The 23,762-nt window shown below is 54.1% G+C and overlaps 9 protein-coding genes across 9 annotated transcripts; 2 read left to right on the forward strand and 7 right to left on the reverse strand.

Moving 5' to 3' along the window:
• Nucleotides 1-1,075: 1,075 nt before the first annotated feature.
• CONPUDRAFT_146974 (uncharacterized protein) lies at nucleotides 1,076-2,199 on the reverse strand. Its single transcript, XM_007775698.1, has 7 exons — nucleotides 2,176-2,199; nucleotides 2,066-2,125; nucleotides 1,986-2,018; nucleotides 1,867-1,953; nucleotides 1,712-1,819; nucleotides 1,488-1,631; nucleotides 1,076-1,437 (listed from the first exon to the last, which is right to left on the reverse strand). The coding sequence occupies exons 3-7, from the start codon at nucleotides 1,989-1,991 to the stop codon at nucleotides 1,258-1,260; spliced, it is 525 nt and encodes a 174-aa protein (XP_007773888.1). The 5' UTR covers nucleotides 1,992-2,018; nucleotides 2,066-2,125; nucleotides 2,176-2,199; the 3' UTR covers nucleotides 1,076-1,257.
• CONPUDRAFT_65230 (HET-E) lies at nucleotides 2,172-4,249 on the reverse strand (the record flags this gene model as incomplete). The annotated part of the gene is made up of 2 exons (XM_007775584.1): nucleotides 2,172-2,936; nucleotides 3,347-4,249. The coding sequence occupies 2 exons, from the start codon at nucleotides 4,247-4,249 to the stop codon at nucleotides 2,172-2,174; spliced, it is 1,668 nt and encodes a 555-aa protein (XP_007773774.1).
• Nucleotides 4,250-4,703: 454 nt separating this feature from the next.
• CONPUDRAFT_169132 (uncharacterized protein) lies at nucleotides 4,704-6,598 on the forward strand. Its single transcript, XM_007775699.1, has 3 exons — nucleotides 4,704-4,960; nucleotides 5,068-6,156; nucleotides 6,207-6,598. The coding sequence occupies exon 2, from the start codon at nucleotides 5,105-5,107 to the stop codon at nucleotides 5,642-5,644; it is 540 nt and encodes a 179-aa protein (XP_007773889.1). The 5' UTR covers nucleotides 4,704-4,960; nucleotides 5,068-5,104; the 3' UTR covers nucleotides 5,645-6,156; nucleotides 6,207-6,598.
• A 2,267-nt stretch (nucleotides 6,599-8,865) lies between these two features.
• On the reverse strand, nucleotides 8,866-11,200 carry CONPUDRAFT_139857 (uncharacterized protein). The gene is made up of 14 exons (XM_007775700.1): nucleotides 11,003-11,200; nucleotides 10,903-10,956; nucleotides 10,759-10,837; nucleotides 10,685-10,702; nucleotides 10,361-10,631; nucleotides 10,290-10,314; nucleotides 10,152-10,240; nucleotides 10,017-10,100; nucleotides 9,927-9,968; nucleotides 9,851-9,871; nucleotides 9,553-9,800; nucleotides 9,292-9,483; nucleotides 9,141-9,229; nucleotides 8,866-9,076 (listed from the first exon to the last, which is right to left on the reverse strand). Exons 1-14 carry the CDS (start codon nucleotides 11,077-11,079, stop codon nucleotides 8,902-8,904), a joined length of 1,464 nt encoding a protein of 487 aa, XP_007773890.1. The 5' UTR covers nucleotides 11,080-11,200; the 3' UTR covers nucleotides 8,866-8,901.
• A 941-nt stretch (nucleotides 11,201-12,141) lies between these two features.
• Nucleotides 12,142-13,309, forward strand: CONPUDRAFT_139859 (uncharacterized protein). The gene has a single exon (XM_007775701.1). It carries the CDS (start codon nucleotides 12,148-12,150, stop codon nucleotides 13,027-13,029), a length of 882 nt encoding a protein of 293 aa, XP_007773891.1. The 5' UTR covers nucleotides 12,142-12,147; the 3' UTR covers nucleotides 13,030-13,309.
• A 1,095-nt stretch (nucleotides 13,310-14,404) lies between these two features.
• CONPUDRAFT_76942 (uncharacterized protein) lies at nucleotides 14,405-15,147 on the reverse strand (the record flags this gene model as incomplete). Its single annotated transcript, XM_007775702.1, has 6 exons — nucleotides 14,405-14,548; nucleotides 14,628-14,711; nucleotides 14,785-14,895; nucleotides 14,945-15,004; nucleotides 15,065-15,097; nucleotides 15,145-15,147. The coding sequence occupies 6 exons, from the start codon at nucleotides 15,145-15,147 to the stop codon at nucleotides 14,405-14,407; spliced, it is 435 nt and encodes a 144-aa protein (XP_007773892.1).
• Nucleotides 15,148-15,318: 171 nt separating this feature from the next.
• On the reverse strand, nucleotides 15,319-17,899 carry CONPUDRAFT_65359 (HET-R; the record flags this gene model as incomplete). Its single annotated transcript, XM_007775590.1, has 3 exons — nucleotides 15,319-15,999; nucleotides 16,422-17,342; nucleotides 17,774-17,899. 3 exons carry the CDS (start codon nucleotides 17,897-17,899, stop codon nucleotides 15,319-15,321), a joined length of 1,728 nt encoding a protein of 575 aa, XP_007773780.1.
• A 242-nt stretch (nucleotides 17,900-18,141) lies between these two features.
• Nucleotides 18,142-21,421, reverse strand: CONPUDRAFT_139860 (uncharacterized protein). The gene is made up of 10 exons (XM_007775703.1): nucleotides 21,278-21,421; nucleotides 21,092-21,216; nucleotides 20,850-20,985; nucleotides 20,694-20,794; nucleotides 20,413-20,537; nucleotides 20,292-20,356; nucleotides 20,079-20,188; nucleotides 19,508-20,003; nucleotides 18,893-19,388; nucleotides 18,142-18,836 (listed from the first exon to the last, which is right to left on the reverse strand). The coding sequence occupies exons 1-10, from the start codon at nucleotides 21,411-21,413 to the stop codon at nucleotides 18,404-18,406; spliced, it is 2,223 nt and encodes a 740-aa protein (XP_007773893.1). The 5' UTR covers nucleotides 21,414-21,421; the 3' UTR covers nucleotides 18,142-18,403.
• A 676-nt stretch (nucleotides 21,422-22,097) lies between these two features.
• Nucleotides 22,098-23,356, reverse strand: CONPUDRAFT_131360 (NAD(P)-binding protein). Its single transcript, XM_007775704.1, has 4 exons — nucleotides 22,710-23,356; nucleotides 22,645-22,652; nucleotides 22,532-22,590; nucleotides 22,098-22,477 (listed from the first exon to the last, which is right to left on the reverse strand). The coding sequence occupies exons 1-4, from the start codon at nucleotides 23,285-23,287 to the stop codon at nucleotides 22,184-22,186; spliced, it is 939 nt and encodes a 312-aa protein (XP_007773894.1). The 5' UTR covers nucleotides 23,288-23,356; the 3' UTR covers nucleotides 22,098-22,183.
• Between the last annotated feature and the right edge of the window lie 406 nt (nucleotides 23,357-23,762).

A 23,762-nucleotide genomic window follows, 5' to 3' on the forward strand; every position in this document is an offset into this window, starting at 1 on the left:
AGTGTAAAAATAAAAAAAAAAAAAAAAAAAAAGAACCCAGGCACTTGATGGTGCTACGGTTGGGTTACATTTCTCAATGAGTCATTGGTCATTTTCTGCTAAAGACAACAAGCATGCATCGGATGTGTATGTTGCAAACATCGAGATGATGAAGGCTGTCGTTCCACCACTCACCGGTTACTCTTCTCCGAAGAAGCACAAGATCGAGCGCTCCATCAATCTCGCTGCATCCCCAAGTAAGAAGCCAAAACTCTGATGCCGCTGCAAGCAGACTAGTATACCCTACTAGTACTATGGATGTACACATACTACATTAGACTGGCTATTACTTCTTACTTTGATGTCTCTGGTAATTCTTTAGGGTCTACATGTTGGCTTCATGATGAATGGACAAGGTTTTGCGAATTGTTCGAAGCGCAGATCCCAGCGTCAAGCAAGGTTTCCGTCGCTACAGCGGCATTTCCCCGAGTTTTGAATATACGAGTAAATATACGAGTAACAAGCGGTGCGCGAGAAGCTTAAGAAAAGTAAGCGTGGGAATACTGGCACCACGCTAGCATTCAAACATTCCGCTTCAGCATAAATAAAAGTTTATATACACATGTTACATCTCGACCAAGCGAGACGGATAATTTACTAAGCAGAGCTAACAAACCAACGTAATAAATCCTCGAGTTAACGGACAAGATATGAATTTGGGACAATCGAAAACTGAACGAAAACTCCGAGAACGGCGGTCAGTATAGTAATTTCGAAATGCTGGAGGCGAGCATACCAGACAACTTGGAACGCATATTCATTTGATCACGCTTGGGCGGTTCGCTGAGGGGTATCTTGTTGGCAGCCCGAGGAAGATGCTGTCTGCGCTTGATTCGTCCGATTTTGCCCTCGGGGAGGTGCGACACTGGCATATGAGAGACCTAGCTAACCGAGTCTACGAGGAAATTATGCCTCATTCACTGAAGACGAACAAAGGAAGGTCAACAATCTGCCAGGCGCACTAGTCAATGTTGATCGCTGTCGTGACAAGCAACACACATGCCCGACATATGTCTCCTAAAAGTCGAATCTGTGTCTAGTAAAGTGCCGGCTCATAAAGCACGCATTGTCTATCTCGAAGCAAAGTCATAGAAGACATGAAGTAACAATAAATATTGATAAGTGTGAATGTTTGCCAAGCATAAATATTCTTGCATACAAACGAGACACATACTTTGCAAAAGCATCGTGATTAGTTCCATTGAGCTGCGATTCATCTTAGGCTCCAGTAGAATTGGGTTTAGCGGCTCCGCCGCGAGCTGCTGACGACTCTGATCGAGCTGAGGCGTTCTTCCCATCGTCGGGCGAGAGGATGTCCGCCTGCGAGGCGCAACAGAAGATCAGTCGTATTAACTGCCACCGCGTGAAATTAGGTCGGTCGCCAGCCGCGACGTATCTCTGTGAATAGCAGTGAGTAACAGTACTGTGTAGTGGCCATTGTTACATACTGCTTCAGCTTGAGACGTATAGATGATATCCAAGACGCGCGGTGGGTCGTGTAAGCTGTGCATCGAGTGTGATTCCGAGTTGCTGCCTTCTTCGCTATCTTGTCCAGGGGGGATGTCCTGTTTACGGCCGCGCGTCCTACGAGCCTTCAGAAGGACGACAGTTAGAGAAGTAGCACTGACTTCAGAATGCAGTGGGATGATCGGAGCAATAATAAACGACGAACCGTGAATCGCCGAAGTGCCTTCGCTACTCCGCTCAAGCGGTCATTGATGTTCGCCTGAAGGGCGCCGAACGTGAGGTCATTCGTTCTATAATCCTTTGTCCCCGTCGACTTTGATATATATGAGAAGTGGTCATCTCATTCTCAGAAAGGCTCACCATAGTTTTAGGAATATTGGCGTCTGTGAAGACATTTCGTCGTGGGGGGACTGCTGACCGCTGGGACCATCGCATTCTGATAAACCACTTGATGAACGGCAAGGATGAAAGAGACGCACGCCCATGAAGCTGTCTGTGTCAGAATCTAGCGCCTATTTGGGTGTTAGAACACGCTCAAAAGGTGTAACTGAGATGTTACCGGTATCGTAGATGCCTGTACGCGCCGTTCCTGCGTCTTGTCGTTCTCTATCCCGTTGTTCTGGATCTTTATCAGCGGCATGGAGGAAGGAATGGAACAAAAATGGCTACCTCGGGCGTCCGTACATCGTTATCTGCACCAGCTGCTTCCTCGATGAGTTGCTGTGAGTGATGATAACATCGCTGGTTAGCTCGCCAAGAAAGATGATATAAGGGATACAAACCTTGGGGAGCAGAAGACGCCCGTCCTTCACCCTCCACAGGCGAAGATCACCGCCAACGTTGCCACGAAACGTGCCGCTCACGATCCGAGTCCCATCTGGCGCAAACGCGGCGCAATACACCCTGTTGTCGTGCTGCAGAGTCTGGAGGAGTTTTCTGGGGGTAGCCTCCCACACACGAACTTGCCCATCGTCCGATGCACTCAGGAACTTGGAACCGTCGGATGAGAATCGTATACAGTTGAGTGCTTTTTCGTGCTTGAAGATAAGAGTCTGCTCTCTGCTCGAGATATCCCATATTCGGACCGATCCGTCGGAAGACCCGCTCAAGACTTGCGAAGCATCAGGCGTAAAGCAGACAGCCATAGCTCCGCCCTCGTGTTGGAGAGGCTCCCCTAGAGCTTGGTACGATTCGAGGTCCCAGAAACGCACAGTCATGTCCTTAGATCCGCTCACCAGCCGAGCACCGTCAGCCGAGATGTTTAGAGACCTGACAGCGTTGGTGTGCCCCTCGATGACGTGCAACGATGCGCTCGATTCTACGTCCCATATTCGGATGGTCTTGTCGTCTCCTCCACTGATGAGACGTGCATCATCGAGAGTAAACCTAATCACTCGTATGTTTCTTGTGTGCCCAGAAAGACATTTTGGCTCGACACGCTCGCTCTGAAGGTCCCAGATGCAGATGATGCGGTCGTTCCCAGCGCTCGCCAAACGATCTTCCTTCCTTGAAATATCTATGTCGTTCACAGTCTTGTTATGCCAGGCCCGAGGATTGGCTGATTCTTGGCCTGTGTGTGCGTCCCAGATCCTAACCACCCAGTCTTCTCCCGTAGATGCGAAGCGCTGGCCGTCGGAGAACCATGCTACGGCCGATACCGTGTTGTATGACTTCAATCTATCCTTGATTAGACCCGAAGACGAAGAGGTAGCAAAGACATCGAGAAAACGCACTGGTGTCTTTCTGATATCCCATTTTTACCCTCCGGGGTTGGCTGCGGAAGCCTTTGTTAGCCACTTGGAAACGAGGGCATAAACATTTCACGTACCTGCGGAAGGACCTGTTTTCTATCATGTAGGCTCCAAATATGCACGCCGCCTTCGCCACAGGAAGCAAACTCTCTTCCATCTGGAGAACAACATACAGTCGATACCCGCCCTTTATGCCCATACAGCGGTCCCGAGGTGCATTCTCCAGATATGACGTCCCAGATACGAATAGACTCGTCGCCCGAACAGCTGACTAGTTGCTGCCCATCAGGCGAGAACGATATGCTGGTGACCCAGTACTTGTGTCCGCGCAGAGGCTCTTGTACCAGCTCGCCAGATTCGGCATTCCAAAGGCGGATGGTGCAGTCATCCGACGCGCTGGCTAGGGTACACCCATCAGGCGAGTACTGAACGCTTCGCACCATTTCTCGATGCCCAGACAGCTCGCGGACGATCTTGAGACCGTCCACAGTCAAAACACGGATAAGCAAGTCGTCAGAGGAAGTCGTGACGTGCTTCCCGCTCGGAGAGAACGTAATAGAGTTGACGCTGCGCGGGTGCTTGAACGTCGCCACGCATTTGCCTTCGCGTGCGGTCCACAACTTGAGAACGCCCTTTTCACTCCCGCTCGCAATGAGCACACCGTCAGGCGAATACTGCAGAACGTGCACCGAGTCTTTTTTCCCCTCCAGTGGACCCATGACCGTCTGACGCGTGTCGACGTCCCAGACACGCATGGAGGAGTCATCAGAGCCGCTCGCGAGGTGGCGTCCATTAGGAGAGAAAGCGACGGCTGTGACGGATTCGGCGTGCCCTTCCAGAGCATCGCCTACTTGGCGGCCTGTTTCCGTGTTCCACAACCGAACTGTATCGTCAGGGGCCCCGGTGGCGAGGAGTGTACCGTCAGGTGAGTATGCGAGTGCGAGAATCCAGCCAGTGTGGCCCTTGAATGGCTGGAAGCTTGCACCCTCCATGATGGGCTAGAAGATGGATGGCGAGCTGCTGCTGTGGCGTTTAAGACAGAAAGACGTTCTTTGCCGTAGTTCACATGGTCGATGTTGGTTGTCAAGCACAACGCCGAGGTAGGCGCTGAGGAAGTTGTTCTGTTCTCCTTCGGAAAACGCCGCACGAAATTACTTCAAAAAGGTACGACCTCCTCGCACTATGTCTGGGTTCGCCCGGTCCATCTGGCCTCCTGATGTCGAGCTCTGCATTGGTGAGGCGCTGCGGATGTCTAGACATACCTGTCAGCTTTCCGTCAACGGAAAGGAAAGCGCCTGAAATAATTAGAGCATTACATTACGACAACGAAGAGATCAAGACGCGCACCGCAACAGCGCGCGTCAACAAGATATATATACACCCGCCGCCCGCCACCTAATATACACGCCCTCGCACCCTCGCCCCTTCGTCTCCCTAGGTCTCCCTGCATCGTTCGCTCGACTACAGTCATGCTCAAAACGCGCACGGTCCTCAACGTGAAGGAGGCGCAAGTCGACCGAGCAGCACGCCAAACCCCACCCTACTCAATCTCAATCACATCCACCATCCTCCCTCCGGCCCTCTCAAGCAACACCAACCCATCCTCCTCCATCCTCCTCCTTTTACTCGGACTCTCCTGCCCCGCATCCGGCACCCCCGCCCCCCTTGCCTTCAAGTTCCCGTTACCGGCGCTCCGTCCGTGGGTATGCATATGCGCATGGCCATGGCATTGGGCGCAGCACCGACTTTAAGGCGTTTCGGGTCTGGCGGGCCTCTGCCCTCGCCGTCGTTGGCGATGATTCCGTCCTAGTCGCCGTCATCGTCCGTAGGCGTGCGGCGGTTGGGCGATGTGCCCGAGAGCCCCTGCGCGGGCGTTTTCTCGGGTGACACGGGCGTTACTGGCGGGAGTGATGAACTTTGGTGAGACGGGGAGCGACGATGGGAGGACGAGCGCGGGACATCGTGTGTGGGTGATTTGGCCTGGGTTGGCGGGTAGCATCCAATCGATGAAACGTCAGGGGAGGAAGAGCTACTCACAGCAACGCAGCCAGCCCCACGGCAACTGTGCCCATCTGCTCTTCCTCATCCATAATCGTCACAAACTCGCCCCTGCTCACGCCCAGACTCCAGCATCCTATCCATATTATCCTCCCAATCTGGATCCTCGAGCACCCGCTTATCCTCGTGCACGCTCACCTCCCTCCTTCTCCCCCTTCCTCGCCATCACCGCCCTCACCATCCCTCGATATCCCCTCGACCAACTCCTGCAGCGTCACCCACACGGGATCCGCCGTCCTCCCCGGCCCTCAGACGCACCGCTAGCCGGACCGCGCTCCCGATCAACATCGCAAAGTTGTCTTGCATGCTCAGCCGGCGTTGGTCCTTGAGCCCCCCATTCGCATTCGCCGCTGCTGGCCCAGGTGCCATGTCCGCATTCTGAGCGCCCAAACTTGCGGTGCTGGTACCGGCGCCCGAATCGTGCACGGACATACCTGCGATGCCGTTCGTGAGCACGTGCGAGCCGGTAAAAGACGCACTGGTGCCCGCGGCGGCTGGCTGCATGAGGAAGCTGAACGCGCCGTTCTGGATGAGGGGCGTACGGAGCGTGAATTGTTCGAGCTTGCTTCGCATACTACAGTATGTCTGCGCCATTTCCTTCTCCAGCTCCAGAATCATAGCCATAATCTGCACCCGCTCCTACGGAAGAGAAGCCACCAGTCGAACCATCCGAGGCTATCGAGCCTCCCCCCATCTCGGACGAACCTCCCGCATGCTTCGAGGAAACGCCCGCACCGCCTCCACAATCTAAAAAACCACCTCCACAGCGCATACCCACTTTTTCAGCACCCATACTTACCGCCTCCACCACCTCTTTAACGTCCACGTCAACAAAAACACCGTAAACCCCGATCCCCTCCCATCCCCTCACCGTGCTCATCTTCCGCCCAGGCGGCATCATCACGGGCAATACCGTGCGCTCCCTCGGTGGGCTCACAGGTCTGTTTGCCGACCAGACGCTGCAGTGCGCACCGAGCGTCGTCATCCATGTCGAGCGCGTCGCACGCGCTCCCGTCTTTTTTTTTTAAGATTCAACGTGCGCCCTCGTCGATACTGCCGTTGGTGTGCGCGTCGAATGACTGCGGGATGCGCATGGGAAGAAGAAGGGTACGTGGGGTAGTGAGGAGATGGGTAGCTGGAGTGTTAGGCTCGGGGTGTAGGATGCTGTCAGAATGGGGCTGAGGGCGGAGTGGATTATTGGACCGATTTTGTTGCGGTTTGTATCGTATGCTTTTATTCTGGTTTCCTTTGTAGTCTCCTGTGTTGAATTATACTAATGTAACGGGTCTGTTGTCTACGCGTGTATGGAATCCTTGTTCTCCTTCGATTCTGATATCACGCTGCCTCAAAGCAATGTCGTGGCAACGTTGCTCGTATACATTCAATAATTATCATAGCCTAATAAGTCGCTGACACCGAAACATCTAGATGGCGTTATACCCGACACGCCCTTCTTGAAAATCTGACTCCGACGACCAGCGGCTGCGAATGCACAAGATGAACGCGTTTGTACCGTATATGAAGGGTCCAATCATCATATCAGACCGTACAGTTGAACACAAACTTATAAACACGCGAACGGCCTGACGTGCTATGACACAGGTAGTACGCGAGCCTTCGTGAGCACGATTCTTTCCGTATTGAAAGCACCACGTACCAAGATGTGTGAGGCTTCGTCCAGTCATTTCAGGTTGTACGAGACTCAGTGGCTTGGTTACCATTTCCTGTCGATGTTGGCTGGGCTGTATTCGTCTGTCCGCCAGCGTCTACGACGTCTTCGATCGCTTTGCAGAGGAACAGCACTTGTATAATCTGCCAACATGTCATGTCTGGGAGGGTACCCGCCAAGTATCTCTGTGAACAGCAATGAGCGATAATATCGATGTGTTGTGTTCAGGGTGATTTACCGGTTCGCTCCGCGCCGGGTAAACTTCTACAACGCGTCGAGGTTCGTCGAGGTTCTGCATAGGATATGATTCGCGTTCTTCTTCACCGCCCTGCTCGATGGCAATGGTTTCCTCGCCAGACCGCGTCAAATGCACCTATAAATAATGGCACAAATTCAAATAAAACGTCAACTGGATGGTATGAACGTTCGCCGATGGAAATGATTTACGAACCCTCACTCGGTGGAAGACATTAGTCACCGCGCTAAAGCGGTCACTAGTGGTAGTACCTTGGACGTTGTCTGATAACGGTGCACTCTTCCGAGCGCAAGCGACGTCCTTTAAGCGATTTCGGTTCCCCAAACGAAGGAAAAACTGACACGTACTTCCTCGTCGACTTCATTGAGATGCCCTCTCGTAAGCGACCAGCGCTGGGCAAAAACCCGAAGGCGTTTGATCGTACTCTTCATTGCGCCAGAACTCCCCCATTCAGTCTGCTTTTATACATATCAGCGTTAAGTGCGTGTACTTATTGGCATGTAACTCACGATATCCTCGTTGCCGCTGGCAGCTGATATATCCCCTCTCTTTGTCGGAATTGCTGACCGCTGATAGCGGCGATATTCGATAGGTTACCAGTCGAAAACCAATATTGATAGACGAGTCGTACCTCTAAAAGGCTGCCCTCATCGAAGTCCAAGCTCTACTTGGGTGTAAGCACATACGAAGAAAAAGGAACATGGTAATTACCATCGTCTTTCCATGTCCTCTCTCTGAGTCCCCCCGCTCCGTTCACCGGGGTTCTAGATATGAGATGAGTATCGCATAGTGAAGGAAACTAGGACACTTACCTCGGGCTCCGTCGAAGCTTTGTCTATGGCGATACCAATTCCGCCGAGTCGCTATGTATGACGCAAGTGTCTTCAACGAGTGTTATAAGAGGGAGGGTGAGCACGAACCTTGGGACGCAGGAGACGCCCAGATTTCGTGTCCCACAGGTGGAGATCACCGATAAAATCACTCTTTCCGGTGACGCTCACGATTTGCGTTCCATCTGGTGAGAAAGCCGCCGATATTACCTCAACGTAATGGTATAGAGTCTGGAAATCGTTCTAGTGCCAGCATCCCATACAAAAACGTGTTTATCGTCTGATGCGCTCAGAAACTTCGATCCATCGCCCGAGAAGTGCACGCTGTTGACCACATCTTTATGACGCCAAACAAAGACATGCTCTACGAGACCTTGCAAGATGTTCAATAGGCATACTGCTCCGTCTCTTGACCCGGTTAGCACTTGCGAACCGTCAGGCGCGAAGCAAATAGACCGCACTTCGGCGTCGTGTTTGAGAGGTTCCCCTAGAGCTTCGTACGATTCAAGGTCAGATGCGGGCAGTGCCATCGTTGGATCCACTGGCTAGCAGAATACCGTCACGAGGCGAGATGCTGAGTGCCCCGGCAGAATCTTTGTGGGCGTTGATGACGTGCAAGATCGTGCTGGACTTCACCGTGACATCCCATATACAAATTCCTTTCTAAACGGGGTGTATGTTTCCGAGAAAGCAGGATGCATAGACCCTAGGTATCTGCCATCAATAGATCATCTAGCTTTCCGGAAAGTTGTTTGTACTGCATGTGCATGCTTTTCTTAGGGTAAAATGTAACAGCTCTTTTCATTATTGTCCCAACAAATAACCAGAGAACTACTCGAGAGCCTCATCATCTGCAGGGTCTAACTTCTTCACGCACCACCACGTACATAACGGCAGGCCCACGGCCATAACAAGAATAAGCAACGCAACGGCGCACAGGCATCTCGTGTATATCGCCGCCTGTGGAAATACACGGCAGCAGAAGCCGATGAGGAAGCTTACCATTCTGAGGTTTGAGTCGACAGGTGAGTTTCTGAGATTTATGAACGAAAACAAGACACAACACTTACCCCCACATGAGGAGTGCGAACGGCATGCTGTACATAATGGCTAACAGCTCGAGCCCGAAAAGCATATTCACGGTGTTGAGCAGACCGGCCTGCCGGGATTGTTGTAGTTGAGTCATAGAGTAAGGTACGGAAAATGCTAAAGAACGCATACCGCTTTAGAGGCTGACTCTGACTTGCGCCGGCGTGCATCCGCAGACAGAAGAAGCGAGAGCGTCATGGATCCGACAATCGCAATGATCGAAAGGTAGGTGGATACCGTCGATGCGTCCTCGTTTCCCAGACTAGCGACTTCAACATCGGGGACGGCCAGGAAAGATACATCGACGGTCAGCATCACGGTTGACTGTCGGCGGGATGTTGCCAGCAGGGTAAGTGATTGAAGGAATGGAAGGGGTCACTGAAATAGGCGTACGTAAAGCGTTAATCCCATGAATTCATCGTACACGGTCGAGATGTATTCCTTCCATCTTGCGGAGTTTACCGTGCGGTCTACCCAGACGTTGTTCAGTCGCTCGAGCTGGGAATACGGGGTACCAAACATGAAGACAGAAAGGCTGAGGAAGATCCAGTGCGAGCTCAGCGTATTGTCCGGCCACACAGATTTGTCAGCGTCGAGGCGAGCTTCGGGTTGTCCGCAGAAGTTGTGCAACCGAGACACCGCTGGAAAGAGTAAGCATTCTCAATGTAACTTTCTAAGCCGTGTGCTGTACCAAATGTATGTGATAGTCGAGCTATCGTGTCTATCGTTGAGTCCCATATGTCACATGGAAGCTAATGTCAGCTCACCAAGTATGCATACCGCATACGGGCTCTCGTGGTGCAGTTGGTCTCGATGTCCTGTCAGCGCTACGAGCAAGATCTGTCACGGATGATCACCTTGCAGAGAGTCTAAAATATCTCGAATCTTGTCTAGTTCATCCGCATCAAAAGGGGATAGTGATGTTTTGCTCGTTAGTCGCTCTATAGGCTTGTCAACGCAAGCGTTGATTCAGAGATGGGTGATGAACGCACCGGCACTGGCATGAAGAACAGCATGGCTGAGCTCGTTATACGTCTTTTCATCGAAGCTTCTAGCAAGTGGAAACGCCTCGACATGGGCCCTGCGGGCTGTGATTCAGTGCTGAAAACCAATGACTTGGTCATGCTCACCAGTACTGTGCCTCCATCGCATACCCTGGAGACATCAACTTTGAGTCAGAAGAAAAGCTGACGAGGCTTACTGATATGTTCCATGCTCCGAAAACCTCTGACGTTCTCAGTGATACGTGTCTCTGACAACTTGAGGGTCTCCGCCCATATCATACAGCGAGCCTGTACGTCCACGAAGTAGTAGCCGATTGTTTTATGCTTGATATTAGGGCATAACACCAACTCGGCGTCAACCTGGAGTCCGCGTTCGATAACTTGAGCGAGGATGACATCAATAGCGTTGTCCAGATGCTCGCAAATACATCGTTCCTGGTCCTTGACATCTGCGTTCGTGAGGATAGTCTATATCGGACCTCAGTGCTACATGGATTGAAGTCCAGTTAGACGTCACTCACAATGTTTGCCTCACTCTTCTTTAGAGAATATGAGACGTCGGTATCAAACGGACAAGACAATGGGCTGGAAATACCTCGTTTCGCTTTTGTCGGCGAACAAAATACAGAGCGCCTTCGGGATGTACACAGATTGTCCAACCAGACTCATTTTCACTAATGTACGAACACGTGGCGTCAGCTCTATCCAATATACCAAGCATCCAAATCAAACGACCTACTCAGAAAACGCCGTCATCCCGGCGTCGATTTCGAGCTCTGAGGATGGGTCCTTGCTGACCAAAGGGTTAAGCATAGGTCAGGCATGCGTGTGTTACTCACGCAAAACGACGTCGCTTATATCTCTGCGCCATGACGTCTGACGCCGTGGTTGGTTCTAAGCTCCATCCATCCGTCATGTTCGGAGGTTGTGTGTGCCCCACTAAGCCCCTGTCCTCCTCCTCGGCGGGGCCGGGATTGCCCCCCCAACTTTCGGAATCCGAATCCGAATTCGGAGGGTCAGATGGCAGAAGAGCTCCAGAGGTCGAGGGTTGGTTTTCGCCTTCACAGGGAGCATCGCTAGGTGGAGATGTACTAGATGGCATGTTCGTTCCAGACCCTACTGGCGCAAGAGGAATGCATTCCGACGGAGAAACAGAGCAGTAATAAGGCTTTGGCGTTGTTGTCGCTTTTGTGCTGGTAAACGTTTGAATTCTAGAGAAAAACCATAGTAACAAGCGAATGACGGTCGTCTTTGATTGGATGAGCAGCTTCTTGAGAAGACGTCCTATCAAGTGGAAAGCGTTAATAAGAACGCGTGGTCTTGTCGACATGGTGGCTCAAAGCAGAGATGAAGCTGAAGAAGCGTATACAGCATGGTAACTGCGTGAATCTAAAATGGGCGTTTATCAGAAAGGTGAAAACTTCATCCCTTAAGCGCTAGAGAAGCGCCAGTGCTGCTTATGCAGACGATACATGGGATGAAAGAGAGATCCACAGCTGAGTGAGTGTCAGAAGAGATGATTATGAGGCGCTCACCATGACCGCTTTCTCTCAACGTCAGATATTGTGTGCGACGACGAGGGTCGCCGGGATGCACTGAAATTGAACAAGGGATCTCTCCGCCTCGCGTCCACCGCGCGCCACGTTAGCAACAAACCCAAGCGTGTCGAGTGGCATGCACATTCCTGGCACAATGGTCTCGACACGTTTGGTTCTCGCTCACCCTTACACCGACCATCGTCCATCCAAAGCATAAGCAGGTCAGCGAGAGTACGTGGCCTCTCGACATCTACAAGTATCCTTATTTCGGAACCCCCTTTTCGGGATTAATAGCGGGCCGGCACCCGCGACGCGACACTCGCAAATCAGATCAACCGCTCCAAGACACAAGCTCTCGCGCAGTGACTGCGTTATTCACAAACTATAGCATCTGATTCCTCACATTACACGGACACACACATCACTATTCCGACACACGACAAACCATGATCTCACCCTTGTTCTCCGCCTCGCATTCGGCCAAATGGGAGCGTGGTACATTTCAGCAAACGGGCATACACGGGGATGACGACGAAGACGCGCTTGCGGGCTCCAGCACACCTACCACGAGCACCAGCGACAGACCCATGCACACGCGATACGCGTCTGAGCCGACTTGGACCGTGGAAGGGTCGAGCATAAGAGCGCGGAGGGAGGGCAAGAGGCGGCGGACGCGGTTCGGGGTCCAGGGCGAGGCGGACGATTCACCCTCACCGTCACTTCTGGGAAAGAACCTGGAGCCTTTGGGGCCTACAGCGCGCGTCGAACTCGGCGCCGCATTCGCGTCGCGGTTGTCACAGTACACCTCCTCTCCGCTGTCGACGCCACGAAAGGGCGTTCATGATGAGTGGGGGAGGGTACGGGGACAGGAGGGCAAGGACGATGACGAGGAGTTCCGTTGGGAGAAGGCGAGCACGGTGGTTTCGGCGACGCCGGGTGACGCCGGAGGGGTGTGCTGGTGTGGTTATCATACGTTGGGCAATGGGAAGGGTACTTCCCCTCACCTTCACCCCCGTTCTTGTCACTCTTGCGCTCACCATCCCTCAATATCCCCTCGACCAGCTCCCGCAGCGTCCCCAGCACCGGATCCGCCGCCCTCCCCGGCCCTTAGGCGCCCCACGAGCCGGTCCGCTCTCCTGATGAATATCGCAAGGTTGTCTTGCAGGCTCAGCCGGCGCTGGTCTTTGAGCCCCCCATTCGCATTCGCCGCTGCTGTCCCCGGTGCCACGTCTGCATTCGAAGCGCCCGATCCCGCAATGCTAATGCTGGCGCCGGATCGTGCACGGACATATCCGCGATGCCGTTCGCGAGCGCGTGCGAGCCGGTAAGGGACGCACTGGAGCCCGCGGCGGCTGGCTGCGTGAGGAAGCTGAGCGCGCCGTTCTAGATGAGGGGCGTATTGAGCGCGAACTGGTCGAGCTTCGCGCACACTATGTCTATGCCACTCCCTTTTCCAGCTCCAGAATCACAGCCATCATCCGCGCCCGCTCCTACAAAAAAGAAGGCACCAATCGAACCATCTGAGGCTATCGAGCCTCCCCCCATCTCGGACGGACCTCCCGCATACTCCGAGGAACCGCCCTCATCGCCTCCCCAATCTAATTCGTCACCTCCACAGCCCATATCCACTTCTGCGGCATCCGTACCTACCACCTCCACCACCTCTTTAACGTCCACGTCATCAACAACCCCGCAAAACCCGATCCCCTCCTATCCCCTAACCGTGCTCGTCTTCCGCCTAGGCGGTATCATCGCGGGCAAACCGGGCGCTCCCTGGGAGGGCTCACAGGTCTGTTCGCCGAGCAAGCGCTGCAGCGGGCACCAAATGTCGTCATTCACGTCGAGCGCGTCGCACGTGTCCTCGTCGATGCTGCAATCGGCTTGCACGTAGAGTGACAGCGGGATGTGCATGGGAAGAAGATGGACACGTGAAGAGATGGTCAGTTTCAGTGTCGGACTTGGAGTACATATAGGCTTCTATAAGAGTGGGCTGAGGGTGGGGCGGGTGGTTGGGCCGCTGTTTTGCGCTTCGTATGGGGTGCATTTATTCTGGTTAACCTTGTAGTCTCCTGTGTAGAATCATACTCATGTGCCGGGTGTGTTGTTTACGTGTCTATGACATCCTTATTCTACTTCGACCTTGATATCACTCTGTCAAGGCCATGCCGTGACAACATATGCTCGTACACATTCAATAATTATCATACCCTAACAATTCGCCGACACCATAACATCTGGGTGGCACTGTACCCGACATGCCCTTCTCGAAGATATGACTACGGCCACCAGCAGTCGTGGTGGCGCAATAAAGAACCCGTTTCTATCGTACATAAACGAGGCAGAGAATATGATGCCTCACGACTGGTTGTAGATTTATAAACACACAGACCAGTCGACGTGCTACGAACGAAGGGGCACGCGGAGTTGAGCAAGGATTATTTTCCCTGTACGAAACATCAACGTACCATAATGCATGAGGCACCGCCCTTTCAGCTTAGACGGAACGTGTCCCAGTGGCTTGGTTACCAGTTGCTGTGGTCTTTGGCCGAGCTGTATCCGTTTGCCGATTAGCAGCCACAATATCCTGCCTCGATTTGCAGCAGAACAGCACTTGTATTACTTGCCACAATGACTTATAGGGCCATTCAGGCGCCGCCACGATTCTCTGTGAACAAGAATTAATATCTGAACTGACATGCAGTTTTAGGTATGCCTAACTGGGTCATCACGCGCCGGGTACACCTCCACAGTAGGTGGTGGCTCGTGATGGCTTAAATTTTGCATATGGTATGATTCGCGTTCTTCTTCGTCGGCGGGGGATTCCTCTCTAGGACGCGTCAAATGGATCTATAAATAATGGCAAAAAAATCAAAGAAAACGTCAACTGGATGGTATGAGCGTTCGTTGATGGAAATGATCTACGAACCCTCATTCGGCGGAATGCACTCGTCACCGCGTTGAAGCGATCACGAGCGGTAGCATCTTGGACGTTGTCTGACAACAGTGCATTCTGTCGAACGTAAGAGACGTCGGTCAATTTTGAGTGACGTTGGTTCCCTAAAAGCAGGGAAAATGACACATACTTCCTCGTCGACTTCATTGAGATGCCCTTTCGTAAGCGACCAGTGCTGGGCGAAAGCCCGAACGCGTTTGATATTACTGTTCACCGCCCCAGAGTCCTTCAGTTCAGTTTTCTTTCAATAATGTCAGGACTGAGTATGCGCATCTGGACGCGAAACTCACGATATTATCGTTAGCGCCGGCGGACGATCTGTCCCTTCGCTTTGTAGGAACTGTTGGCCGCTGAAAGCAGCGAGATTCGATAGGTTAGTCGATAAATAATGGGGGATAAACGAGACGTACCTGTATGAAACTCTCTTGATCGAAATCCAGGTTCTACTTGGGTGTAAGCACATACAAAGAGAAAGGAATACGACCATTACCATTGGCGCCTTTCCATGTTGTCGCTGAGTTCTCCCGCTCCGTTCACCGGGTTTCTAAATATGACATGAGCTTCGCATAATGAAGGAAACTAGGATATTTACCTCGGGCTCCGTCAAAGCGTTGTCTGTGGCGATACCAAATCCGCCGAGTCGCTATGTATGACGCAAGTGTCTTCAACGAGTGTTATAAGAGGGAGGGTGAGCACGAACCTTGGGACGCAGGAGACGCCCAGATTTCGTGTCCCACAGGCGGAGATCACTGGTTGACCCATATACATGATCTCCGGTGCAGCTCACGATTTGCGTTCCATCTGGTGAGAAGGCCGCCGAATTTACTGAGACGTCATGCTGTAGAGTCTGGGAAATTTTTCTAGTGCTGGCAGCATCCCATACACAAACCCGTCGATCGTCTGATGCACTCAGAAACTTCGATCCATCGCCCGAGAAGTGCACGCTGTTGACCATATCTTCATGACGCCAAACAAAGACCTGCTCTTCGTGCCCTTGCAAGATGTTCCATAGGTGTACTGCTCCGTCGAATGACCCGGTTAGCACTTGCAAACCGTCGGGCGCGAAGCAAACAGACAGCACTGTGGCGTCGTGTTTGAGAGGTTCACCTAGAGCTTCATAGGACCTGAGGTCCCAGATGCGGGCAGTCTTATCGTCGGATCCACTGGCTAGCAACAGGCCGTTAGACGATATGCTGAGCGTCACGACAATATCCTTGTGGGCCTCGATGACATGCAAGATCGCGCTGGCCTTCATGTCCCATATACGGATATTCCCGTCTTGTCCTCCACCAGCTAGGCGTGCACCATCCGGAGTAAACTTGACTGCCGATACCGAAACTTCGCGCTCAGAGAGAAATCTTGGATCAGTATTGTCGTGCACAAGGTCCCAGATGCAAATACCACCATCTCCCTGGGCAATCGCCAGAAGATCCTCTTTCTTTGAGATATCTAAACCGTGAATCTTGGCACCCTTCAACCTCCACACGCGAGGATGTGCAGCCTCTTGGCCTATGAGTACGTCCCATATCCTGATTGCGTTATCGTCGTCGGCACTTGCAAAGCGTTTTCCGTCTGCAAACCACGCTACCGCCCGGGTTTCAACTAAGCGGGGAAGCTTAAATCTGTCTTTGTCAGATGTAGCTCAGCGAGCAGATATACGAGAAACACACTCGGATCTGTCGCCAATATCCTTGATGCTATTTGCCGTTGGCTAAAACAAGTTGTTTGTTAATGTCATCATGACCGTGGCAGGGGCGTAATGCGTACTTGAGGGAGCACCTGTACTCCATCGCGGATACTCCAAACTCGGATGCCGTCCAATCCACAAGAAGCAAACCGTGCACCATCAGGAGAACATTGTATCGCATCTATGGCCCCCTGGTGCCCATAAAGCGGTCCTGAGATACATTCGCCTGATGTGACGTCCCATACCAGAATGGTCTCGTCTTGCGAACAGCTGACTAGCTGCAGACCGTCAGGCGAGAATGAAATGTTATTGACTATACCCTTGTGACCACGCAAAGAATTATGGACCAGCTCTCCGGACTGAGAACCCCAAAGCCGGATGGTGAAATCGTGTGATGCACTAGCGATGAATGATCCGTCAGGAGAGTATTGGACGATGCTGACCGGGCCTAAATGGCCAGATAGCTCACGGATGCGCTCAAAACCATTCACAGCAAAGATACGGATAATAGCGTTGTTGAAAGCGGTGGCGAGGTGCTCTCCACTTGGGGAAAAAGAGACAGAATTAACGCCGGAAGGGTGTGTAATTGTTGCCACGCATTTGCCGTCTTGCGCAGCCCACAGCTTTAGGAGGTTATCATAACCTCCGCTTGCGATGTGTGTGCCGTCTGGCGAGTACTGCACATCAATAACAGGGTTTGTGTGACCATTGAGTGGGGCCATGATCATCTGATGGGTAGTTGTGCCCCATACGCGAACAGTGCAGTCGAGGGAGCTGCTAACTAGATGCTGACCGTCAGGAGAGTAAGCAATGGCGCGGATAGCATCAGTATGCCCCTCCAGAGCACCGCCGACTTGACGACCCGTCGCCGCATCCCATATGCGTATTGTCTTGTCGTCAGACCCAGTAGCGAGGAATTTTCCGTCGGGCGAGTATGCAAGTGTGTAGACCGCGTCGGTATGGCCCTTGAATGGCTTAAAGTCTGTCTCCTTCATGATAGGCTAGGATGAGGATGGTGAGGTGATGTGGGACGTTGTTGGTGACTGAGTCGTTGTGGGAAGCGAGAAATGCCTGCGCACAGAAGTTCGAGCGTGCGGAAGGGCTCCTTACAGCGGTTTGCACAAAGATGCGGAAAAGCCTCTGACGCGAAATGGCCCCGCCGAGACAGCCGAGTGAGGACCCCGAGCAGTACCTGCCAAATTCGGCCACGCGAGCACAGCAATTCAGGCAGAACTCCGCATCGTTCGCCCGCCTCATGCCAGGGGTCCTGCACCGGCCCCAGTTTGCACTGCCATCTCTCCACCCAGGCTTCCGCATTCACTTGCAAAGCGAGGCAGGCAATATCAGCACTGGTTCGCACGCTGCCTCTGTTATGGGCGCTTGTGTGTCCACTGCGCCGTATGCCCGCTTATCACCACACATTGTTCTGCACAGGGTTCCATAGCCAAACTGCATCTTCAGGGACCCCAGTGGCGAGGAGTGCACCGTCAGGTGAGTATGCGAGTGCGAGAATCCAGCCAGTGTGGCCCTTGAATGGCTGGAAGGCTGCATCCTCCATGATAGGCTAGGAGATGGATGGAGAGCTGCCGATGTGATGTTTAAGATATAATGACGTTCTTTGCCGTAGTTCACGTGGTCGATATTGGTTGTCAAGCACAACACAGAAGGCGCTGGGGAGGTTGTTCCCCTTCGGAAAACGCCGCGAGAGATATCTCCAACAAGTACAACTACCTCGTCCTAGGTATGTCAGATAAATCCGACAACTGCTGGGTCAACAGAAGGAAAAGCATCTGAAACAATTAGAGCATTACATTACGACAACGAAAAGATCAAGACGCGCACTGCAACAGCACACGTCAACAAGATAGAGTACCCTAAACATCATAGTAGCCTAGCCTAGCAAAATATACACTCTCCGCCCGCCACCTAATATACACGCCTTCACCCCTTCATCTCCCTGCACCGTTCGATCCTCTGCAGCCATGCCCAAAGCACGCACCATCCTCAACGTCAAGGGCAAGTCGAACGAGCAACACACCGAGAGAGAGCACCCACCCCCAACCTACTCAATCTCAATAACATCATCCACCATCCTCCCCCCAGCCCCCTCAAGCAACACCAACCCATCCTCCTCCAGCCTCCGCCTTTTACTCGGACTCTCCTGCCCCGCCTCCGGCGCCCCCGCCGCCCTTGCCTTCCTATTGCCGTTACCGGCGCTCCGCCCGTGCGTATGCACATGCGCGTGGCCATGACCGTTGGGCCCCCCACCGACTTTAACGCGCTTCGCATCCGGCGGCCCGCTGCCCTCGTCGTCGATGGCGATGATCCCGTCGTCGTCTGTGGGCGCGCGGCGCTTGAGCGACGTACCAGCGAGCGCCTGCGCGGGCGTTTTCTCGGGCGACGCGGGCGTTACCGGCGGGAGCTTGATGAATTTCGGCGGGACGGGGAGCGGCGAGGGGAGGATGAGCGCGGGTGCGTCTTGTGGGTGATTTGGTCTGTGTCCAAGTTAGCATCCAATCGGCGAAACGAGGGGAGACGAAGGGATACTCACGGCAACGCAGCGAGCCCCACAGCAACCGTGCCCACCTGCTCCTCCTCATCCACAATCGTCACAAACTTACCCCTGCCCGCACCCAGACTCTCCAGCGTCCTATCCATATTATCCTCCCAATCCGGATCCGCAAGCACCCGCTTATCCTCATACACGCTCACATCCCTCGGCCCCGTCCCTCCCTTCCCCCCATCCCCATCCTCACTGCTCTGACTCTCACGCTCCCCATCCCCCAAAATCCCCTCAACAAGCTCCCGCAACGTCACCCGCGCCGGATCCACACGCACACACACATACATATCCCTGCACACCCCGCAGCGCGGATTCGGCGCGCACATGCGGATCGTGCTGAGCGGCACCGCGGGCTTGAACTGCAGATGCACATTGCGCAGGTCCTTCCACGCGCGCCGCAGGACGTGCAGCGCCTGCAGCACGATCACGCCCGCGACGATCGCGTTCGTCGTCGCGATCGCGGGGATGATGTTGCCCGCCATTTCTACGCGTGTATTTAGCTTCATGCGGCAATGGAGGGATGGGAGGAAAGGATAAGGGGAGCAAAAGGGTGAAGATGACAGGAAGGGACATAGTGAGGACAAGAGACAGGAGAGAACGCACCTTTAACCTCCCACCTCGTCTTCCTCCCAATCCCATACGCAAACGCGCGCAAGTTCGCAGACGCAGTAACAAAATCCAGCGTATCGTCATCATCCTTATCGAACCCGATCGTGTCCTCCCCCGCCCTTAAGCGCGCCGCGAGCCGGTCCGCGCTCCCGATGAACATCGCGAGATTGTCCTGCAGACTCAGCCGGCGCTGGTCCTTGAGCCCGCCTCCTCCGTTCGCCGGCGCACTCGTAGAGCCATCAGCGCCCGTCGATCCCGCAGCGGCGCTCGTGCCAGCGATGCTGGAAGAGTCGTCCACAGAGAGATCCGCAACGCCGTTCGCGAGCGCGTGCGAGCCTGTGAACGACGCGCTGGACCCCGCGGCGGCGGGCTGCGTGAGGAAGCTGAACGCGCCGTTCTGGATGAGGTCAAAGTCGAGCGGCGTCGGCTTTGGGCGCGTGCGCCACATGTCGGACATGCTCAGGAGGTTGAGGATGTCCGTGTTGAAGACCTGTGTGCGTTCTGGGATTAGTGCGTGCGCTCGGGGGTTGTGGGGGGCTGGTGTAGGGAGGAGAGGAGGGCGGACCTTTTGGAATGCCATGCGGGCTGCGTCGGCGGATGTTGCGGGTGAGCGGAGCGCTTTGCGGACGGCCTTGTATGCTAGGGCTTCTTTGCGCAGGGTGGCGATTTCTTGCGCTGAATGCAAGGATTTAGGTGTCGTGGATATATGCGTGGTCGGGGGAGACGGTTGCATGCATATATAAGTATTTGAAAGTCTGATGCAACACACCAAACGTACCGTTCTCTCCATGCTTCTCAGCCTCATCGAGCTCGCTCCCGTCCTCGTCCTCGCCAAACAGCTGCCTGTGACCGCGCATCAGCATTTCCCACCAGCCCAAAAAGCAGTGCCATGCACTCACGGGAGCAGATAGCTCTTCGCCCACACGATGCAGTGTATAGGCTGCGACGGCGTCGAGCGGATCGTGCACACGGGGAACGACTTGGGCGTCGGCTTCGCGACGCAGTCGAAGCACTCTGTGCGGTCCTTTGGGTATCACAACAACAAGCAAACAAACAAACCAAAAACGCGTCAGTTTTCTGAGAGCACAGCGGCGCACGTGGTCTCATGGGGAGTGGGAGCGGGAATGGGAATGGGAATGAGGTGTTGATTGAGGGAGGACGGACGGGATGGGGAATGCACCTTGACGAGCGGCTGGACCTGGCCGAGGTATCCTGCGGTGCCGGACTCGATGAGGGGTACGCCGGCGGCCATGCACATCTTGTTGACGTGTCTTCGTGCGTCTGTGACGCGGTGTATCAGAAAGTGGGGCAGATGGGGTTGAGGTGGTGTGCGTACCGAGGTTATCGAGCGCGTTCAGGACGATGTCGAACCCCTTGAACCATTCAATGTCGAATTGGGGCTCCTTGATGTTGCCGTGTATGGGGTATATATGCGCGTTGGGGTTGAACGGGCCTGCTGTGGCTGCAGCCACCTGCACAAATCAAGTCGCCTCAGCACGCGAGAAGAAAGGCAGAGAGAGAAGCAGAGAGGGAGAGCAAGAGGGGAGAAGTGGCGGTGATAGGAAGAAAGAGACGCACGAGGGCTTTGCTCTGCTTCACATCCTTCTTCTTGAACAGAAACTGCCTATTCAGGTTGGAGAGGTCGATCGTGTCGAGGTCGAGGAGCGTGATGTGTCCGAATCCGGTGAGGACGATGTTTTTTACTGCGGCGCTCCGTCAGCGCCCAACCTGTATGGGTGGCGGAGGAGACAGAGGGGGACGCACGGAGTTCGCAGCCGATGCCACCTGCACCAACAAGGAGGACTTTGGTGTCTGCGAGACGGTCGACGAGGTCCTTTCCGAGGATGGCCTCGGCGTGGCGGTAGCGGCCTGGGTTCTTGTGTGGGGACGAGCCAACCATGTGCTGATGTGAGAGTACTTTTGTGGCGATTAGGGATTATGAAGGAGACAATGAGACACGAGAGAGAGGGCGAAGGGGGGATTATATGAAGAAAGAGATGTTTTCTGTGCTCCTCGCTGTCTGTTGACGGAGCGCGCAGAGGTCTTGCGGGCATTGGCGCCGGGTCACGCGCTTGACGTCACGCGCCACGTTTCCCACCAGCCAATCCTTGTGTCGCTCTTTGTTTTCCTCTTTCTTCCTTTCGTTCGCCCCCTTCTCCGCGGAATGCCGGGTGCCCGTGACTCGGTCTGCTAGCTTATGGAACATGCATCTCCTTTCCTGCATATGAGACCCGTAATGTGACACGGCGAACGTGAAGAATTTGCATATGTCGGATGCTTGCGGACCTTCCATCGGACATTTCCTTTGCCACCTCACGCTGGCTCTCACTAGCCACAACTCAACCTCAGTTGCGTCCAAATGTTAGGACCAGCAGTGGCAGAGAGCAATCGGTGAGCGTCCATGTTTATGTCGCTTTCAAGAACAAGATGAGCACAATGTATCATTGGTTCGATTATCTGACACGGGGCCTTTGACGCTCGTGCATGATGTTCAACAAGTTTATCTTCTCTCTGACCTACCCAATTCATGCACCTCCGCATTCATGATCCAGTACTGACGGAAAGATACTCTTTGGTGTGAGCAGGCAAACGTGTTCAAGACCTGAAGGCCACAGCTGCATCCCCCCACCGGAAGTAACCCCCGCCCTACTTCGTCGAGAACCTCTCCGATCAACTCTCGTACCTATCTGCATCCTCGTTCAACTGCCTCGCTCGATCGCGCATCCTGTCCGCCGCGATGACATGCAACGGGAACCGTAGCAGCGGGTCCTCAATGTGCACCAACCGCTCGACGGCCTTCACGCCCTCGGCCGGTTCTGCGAAGATCGGCGGCGGGTTCGACAGGTACTCGCGGAACTTGGACGCGGCGGAGTCGGGCGAGGCACATGCGGGGTGCTGTTCGGGCCACCATTGGTTCGTGCTGACGAAGGGTGTGCGGAAGGGGCCGGCGCAGATGATGGTTACCTGTACGTGGACGGATGGGCGAGTTAGAGAGAAGGGAAAGCGTTTGGGGTGTACCTTGATATTCCAGCTCGGGTCGAGCTCTTGGGCGAGCGAGTCGCTGAAGCCATCTAGGGCTAGCGTTTAACGTGAGCACGCCATCCACACAGACCGTCTACAATCCCGCTCACCGTGTTTGCTAGCCCATCGTCGCCCTTATCAGCCCTCTTCGCCCCATGGAATCAAGAGCACTCACGAAGCAGCATAAACCCCCGCCCCAGGCCTCCCAACCACACCCAACGTACTCGACATCTGCAACAGCCTCCCCCCGCACCCACCCGGATTCACCTCCCGAAAGAACCGCACCGCCTCCGCACTCACATACACCGCCCCCCAGAAATTCGCATCGAACGCCCGCCTCGCGCCCTCCATGTACCCCTCCTCACCGCCGCCCATATACATGAGACTCTCCACCTCGCCGAGAATATTCGCGCCCGCATTGTTGAACACCACGTCCAGCCGCCCGAATTTCGCTTTGGCGTGCGCGAACGCGGCGGCGACCTGCGCGCGCTGCGAGACGTCGAGCGGGAGGACGGAGAGCTGCGAGGGCGGGTATTTGGATGCGAGGTGGGCGAGGGCGGAGGGCGTGCGCAGGGTGGCGATGACGGTGGCGCCTTTGGCGAGGAGGTGTTCGGTCATGGCGAGGCCGAGGCCTGAGGAGGCGCCGGTGACTGGGTTGGGGTTGGGGTGGTTGAACGGGGTGCGTGGGTCGGGGTGCTGGGTGCTGTGAGGTCTAGGGTACTCACTTAACCAGATCTTCGAGGTAGTCGTCATTAGGCTGGGTGTATTCCGTCGTGTGCTGAAGGAAGGAATAGTATATCAGGACGTTATCACCCGTGTCCCCTCTTATACACATCCGGAACACTCGCCTGACCTAGCAAGACTCGTCGAGCTTGAACGCCACTGAACTGATCACGGTACAGTGGAATAATCATGGTCAACAACTTCCGGCACCGGCGAGCTCCCTCGCTAGACCGAGCATCTCGACATACCACTTAGCTCACCAACTCAGGTTCGTTTTGGGCGTGTACGATACATCAGCGAGGTGAGGTCAAGGTGGTCACGATGTGTCCATGTCAGCCCCGATGTCCATGTTGGAGGCACGATATACCTCGGCCTCCTCGGAGTCTACTGTAACGCAACGGCGACGACTCGCCTCGACCATTAACAGTACTAGGGTACAGTATTCCACACCAAGCTATCATAAAGTCGACCGGTTCAATTTCCAGAGTCGGAAGTCGCAATCGTT

This window comes from Coniophora puteana (assembly GCF_000271625.1).
Source record: "Coniophora puteana RWD-64-598 SS2 unplaced genomic scaffold CONPUscaffold_15, whole genome shotgun sequence".
NCBI lineage: Eukaryota > Fungi > Basidiomycota > Agaricomycetes > Boletales > Coniophoraceae > Coniophora > Coniophora puteana.

Excerpts from the sequence above, each read along its gene's own strand:
- CONPUDRAFT_139860 (XM_007775703.1), bottom strand. The coding sequence starts at position 21,413 with ATGGTTGGCTCGTCCCCACACAAGAACCCAGGCCGCTACCGCCACGCC. Across the intron at positions 20,986-21,091 it reads TGAAGCAGAGCAAAGCCCTC|GTGGCTGCAGCCACAGCAGG; the intron begins GTGCGTCTCTTT and ends TGATTTGTGCAG. Across the intron at positions 20,189-20,291 it reads TGAGAAGCATGGAGAGAACG|CGCAAGAAATCGCCACCCTG; the intron begins GTACGTTTGGTG and ends CCTTGCATTCAG.
- CONPUDRAFT_131360 (XM_007775704.1), bottom strand. The coding sequence starts at position 23,287 with ATGACGACTACCTCGAAGATCTGGTTAAGTGAGTACCCTAGACCTCAC. Across the intron at positions 22,478-22,531 it reads ACCCGAGCTGGAATATCAAG|GTAACCATCATCTGCGCCGG; the intron begins GTACACCCCAAA and ends GTCCACGTACAG.
- CONPUDRAFT_169132 (XM_007775699.1), top strand. The coding sequence starts at position 5,105 with ATGTGCCCGAGAGCCCCTGCGCGGGCGTTTTCTCGGGTGACACGGGCG.
- CONPUDRAFT_139859 (XM_007775701.1), top strand. The coding sequence starts at position 12,148 with ATGATCTCACCCTTGTTCTCCGCCTCGCATTCGGCCAAATGGGAGCGT.
- CONPUDRAFT_146974 (XM_007775698.1), bottom strand. Across the intron at positions 1,820-1,866 it reads CCAATATTCCTAAAACTATG|TCGACGGGGACAAAGGATTA; the intron begins GTGAGCCTTTCT and ends TATATATCAAAG. Across the intron at positions 1,632-1,711 it reads AGGCACTTCGGCGATTCACG|GCTCGTAGGACGCGCGGCCG; the intron begins GTTCGTCGTTTA and ends GTCCTTCTGAAG.
- CONPUDRAFT_139857 (XM_007775700.1), bottom strand. The coding sequence starts at position 11,079 with ATGACGGATGGATGGAGCTTAGAACCAACCACGGCGTCAGACGTCATG. Across the intron at positions 10,315-10,360 it reads TCGGAGCATGGAACATATCA|GGTATGCGATGGAGGCACAG; the intron begins GTAAGCCTCGTC and ends TGATGTCTCCAG. Across the intron at positions 9,872-9,926 it reads GTATGCGGTATGCATACTTG|CTCGACTATCACATACATTT; the intron begins GTGAGCTGACAT and ends TAGACACGATAG.